Below are 4,043 nucleotides of genomic sequence, written 5' to 3'. Positions count from 1 at the left end.
ATTATATTATCAAGCTTGAGTAAAAAGAATCTGTGCATCAGACATTTGTAAATCTAGACTTTATTTTGTTCTTAATAGTTATAAAAATCTATTTATTAAGAATGATTCAGATAATAGGATAGCTAAAATTTTTGTATATTATGCGAGATAATTTTAAGTAATAACTGTTCTGGTCTTAACTCAATATTCTGAATTAGTTCATAATTGCTTTTATACCTTTGTAAAAGTCATCTTAACTTACATACTTTTATGTATTTATACATAAACATTTAATTTTCTGATATTACTTTTACTAGATCGAGGACGAATTAACGGAATGGACCCAGCAGTGATCATGTTCCTAGCATCTGCTATTGGCATTACAAATACTATTGGAAGGATCGTCTGTGGCACTCTTACAATGGTCCCTCAAATCAGTAGCCTCATGCTAAACAATGTTGCTCTCACTATTGGGGGTATCGCTACCATGGCCAGTGGCTTATCATATAGCACAACTTATCAGTATTGTTTTGCTGCTATATTCGGTCTTTCCATATGTAAGTCACATATTTATATTCATTACCTTATATTTTGAAAACCAATAATATAATTTATATCTTGAAAACCAACTATATAATACATAATCCTAATTCATGTTTAGCTTTTTGGGCTTCATTGCGTTCCATCATCGCAGTAGAGCTAATAGGACTTGAAAGGTTAACAAATGCCTTTGGATTTTTACTTTTGTTCCAAGGATTAGCTGCAGCCATTGGTTCTCCAATTGCTGGTAACTTTCTTGATCTATTGATGTGCATTTTGTCAATATTAAAAAAAGCAATATCAATATAGTATCTTAATCAAAATCAATTTTATCATCAATATTCCGATTTTATAAATAATTAAATAAGTTTTAAATTTATTGAAAGATATAATTTCAACAAATAAATAATTCCTTTCAATTAATCATCTAAAAATTTGACATTTTTGCAGGTGTTTTTATGGACATGACAGGGAGCTATGATGCTTCCTTTTATCTCTCAGGCGCACTGCTCCTTTGTTCTGGAGTGATGTGCTACCCTCTACCTCTCATTAAGAAGTGGGAAGATAAGAGAGCTCTCAGAAAGCTGCACAATCTAGCTTAAATGTTTTAAAAGTTAAATAGGTTTTTTTAGAGTGTACTTAAATACTTTCTCGAAGATTTAAAAAAAAAAATGACCAATTGTTTTTCCACATAACACAAGAAGATGGTTTGTTAACACCGTCCAGCTTTTAAATTTTATCATTTTAAGTTTTTTGATTGATGACCACCAACATAATTCAGATTATGACTCGTAGATCTAAAAATAGTGCAATGATTTAAGAGAATTTATCTTTTTGAAAACTTAAGTTAATGATTCTTTTTAATTGGAATTTTAATTTTAATTTGAATAGCTAATGGAAATTTTAGATTATAAATTAAATTTACTTTCAAAACCTGTGGCTATTCGAAAAGTTCTAAAGCACATTTTCTAACACAAGGACTATATTTATTTTGCAATACATTAGATATTACTATATAAAATCTAACTTATAGATTAGATTTTTTTTAAATTAATTTTATTTTATTTAGTAATTTTCAAATAATAATTTGAAAGAAAAATAAATAATATCATTATTTGAAGGCAACAAAATAATTGTTCAGAGACTGAGTGAAATGAATGTAAACAAGAAGACTAAATATTAGAAAACTTTTGCAGGCTATTTTGTTTTTTAAATTTGTTGGTATTTCTATATTGTGCCAAAATAGTTTTAAAGATTTAAACATCAAAATAATTTTATAAATTTCTCTGATTCAGATCAATGATTCCTAAATTGCATGGAACTGCAAATTCCTTAACAATACCTTCTCTAAAATAAGTTTTGCTTTTATTTATGTATAGACTTATTTATTTTTTATTTAGAACATAATATTAGAAGACTAATTAATTATTAAAGAAACTATGTAAAATTAGTTTTTTATGATAAGTTATGTAAATATTTGTCATTATTTTTGTTAATATTTTGAATGAATGTTATCAAGTTTGTAATATACAATGTTCCTATGTTAAAAAAAAAACATTGTAATTATTTATTTTTAATCTTATTTGATTGCTGTTGTTTTAGGTTTAGTAATGTACCTATAAAAATGTAATATATGAACTATAGTTTTGTAAATATGAATTTTATATAGTACGTTGTACTGTGATTTTAATTTTAAAGTTGTTAGAATAAAATTAATTGTTGGTATGCTTGATCTTATTTTGTAAACCAGGATGTTCTTCCATATAATTTTAACCCACTGATTAACCAAATTTTCTTATATTAGTAGCCTCTTATTGAAAGGTAAAGGAAGTGTGAAATGATTGTCTGATTATAACTAATACATTTCCATAGTTTTTAAATATTGCTAAACATAATTTCTTTTCCTTTTTAATTAGAGTATGATATGAAATGTAATTTTTATTACATTTAATTTATTACATGTAATTTTTATTAGATTTATTTTATTACTTATACACCAATAGATGGGAAAGTACTAATAGTTTTAAATGATAAATGAAAGAAATGGTGTTCTTTCTTCTTCCAATAATTACTACAAATTATATAGCATGCATGCACTGGTGTGATTAAAGAGACCACATTATCTTCCTAACTGAAACAGTACCTATGAACATTGCTGAAAAAAAAAATACAGCTGCAGAATGGTCTATATGTGTGCAAAGTTATTCTACGTTTCATAATTAGAGGAGTAAAGGTTTGGACAACAGGCAAGCTAATATAAACTATACTAGTAATTATGGGATTAAGATTTACAGTACAAAAACTCTAGTGATGTCCAAATAAGAGAGAAAAATGTAATGGTAATAGAATTTTGGCTGTTCATTTTAAATGGAATACCCATTTAGCAGAGAAGTTAATTATTATTCTAGCAGCGCAGCCCCCATTGTTCTGGAATAACAGTTGCTGAAACGCTTGGTTGCGAAATCGACCTAGCTTACAAATTACAAAGCAGACAGAGAAACAAGATAAAAATATTAATAAAGTTCATTTATAACATTTTTAGTAAGATAATGTTTTTTGTATAAATTAACACTAGATTTATTAAATGCGGGGATTTTATCCTTCCAATACTAAGGAATAAGTATTATTTGTGCAGTATTTATTGAACTTGTATCAATTTTATTTAAAGTAAAGGATAATAAATTATACAGAAATCACCTTTATTCTTTACTAATGCAAAATACCAGAAAATGATAAATGTATTCATTAATTTTTATTTTTAAAATAGCATGCATATATTTTATTCTGTTCATTTATTGTTTATGAAAAATTGATAAATTAGATATGTATATATATATATATTTTTTTTTGGTTGGCTCTACAAAATAAATTACATCATAATAATATAAATATTAAGTATAGCTCATTTTTATTGTCCAGCCCCAATTAGTTTCGATCAATCCTTTGTTTGGCAATAAAATTTCAAAAATACCATCAGGAGTCAGTGTCCCCTGAAATATAAAAGCAATATGTTTGAAAACTTGTGATCATTGAAAACAAATTAAATCATTTTTTTTAAAGTTCAGATCTTTAATCACACCGGTCGATTGAAAGGACAACCAATGAATCTGATGGGCTACTTATGGAGATGAAATGAGGGGGAGCAGTACCCAACTGCTCCTTCAGGTGTGATATAAAATTTAATTGTTAGACTAGGAGATCCCTCAATCAGCTTCTATTCTTTCTTTAATAGATGTTATGGAATTTGAGTGTTTTGGCCATGCCATTTATGAAAGGTTTGAGAGAGCTTGTAATCCATCATGGAATCATTGTTAGTGGGTGTGTATCTGTTTGTTAATAGTTGGTATGTAAAGATCATTATGTTAAGTTGCATACCAGGGTCCTGTTTCATAATGAAGTACAAACTAATACTATTAGTATTATAGATTTATCTTAATTTAATTACACAGACTTGTACAATAGTAACTTGTACTTTAGTATTTTTTAATTACTGTAATATCACTAATAGTCATACCAATAATGAA

General features: G+C 26.9%; 1 protein-coding gene across 1 annotated transcript; it reads left to right on the top strand.

The window, feature by feature from the left end:
* Positions 1-296: 296 nt before the first annotated feature.
* Positions 297-3,215, top strand: LOC136796046 (monocarboxylate transporter 5-like; the record flags this gene model as incomplete). Its single annotated transcript, XM_067048552.1, is given in 3 exon segments — positions 297-536; positions 641-766; positions 970-3,215. Coding segments are annotated over 3 exon segments (518 nt in total), but the record flags the coding sequence as incomplete, so codon positions are not given.
* Between the last annotated feature and the right edge of the window lie 828 nt (positions 3,216-4,043).

This window comes from Halyomorpha halys, unplaced genomic scaffold (genome assembly GCF_000696795.3).
Source record: "Halyomorpha halys isolate HHAL.00 unplaced genomic scaffold, Hhal_1.1 Scaffold11732.1, whole genome shotgun sequence".
In the NCBI taxonomy this organism is placed as follows: Eukaryota; Metazoa; Arthropoda; class Insecta; order Hemiptera; family Pentatomidae; genus Halyomorpha; species Halyomorpha halys.
This window is presented reverse-complemented; position numbering and strand designations above follow the sequence as displayed.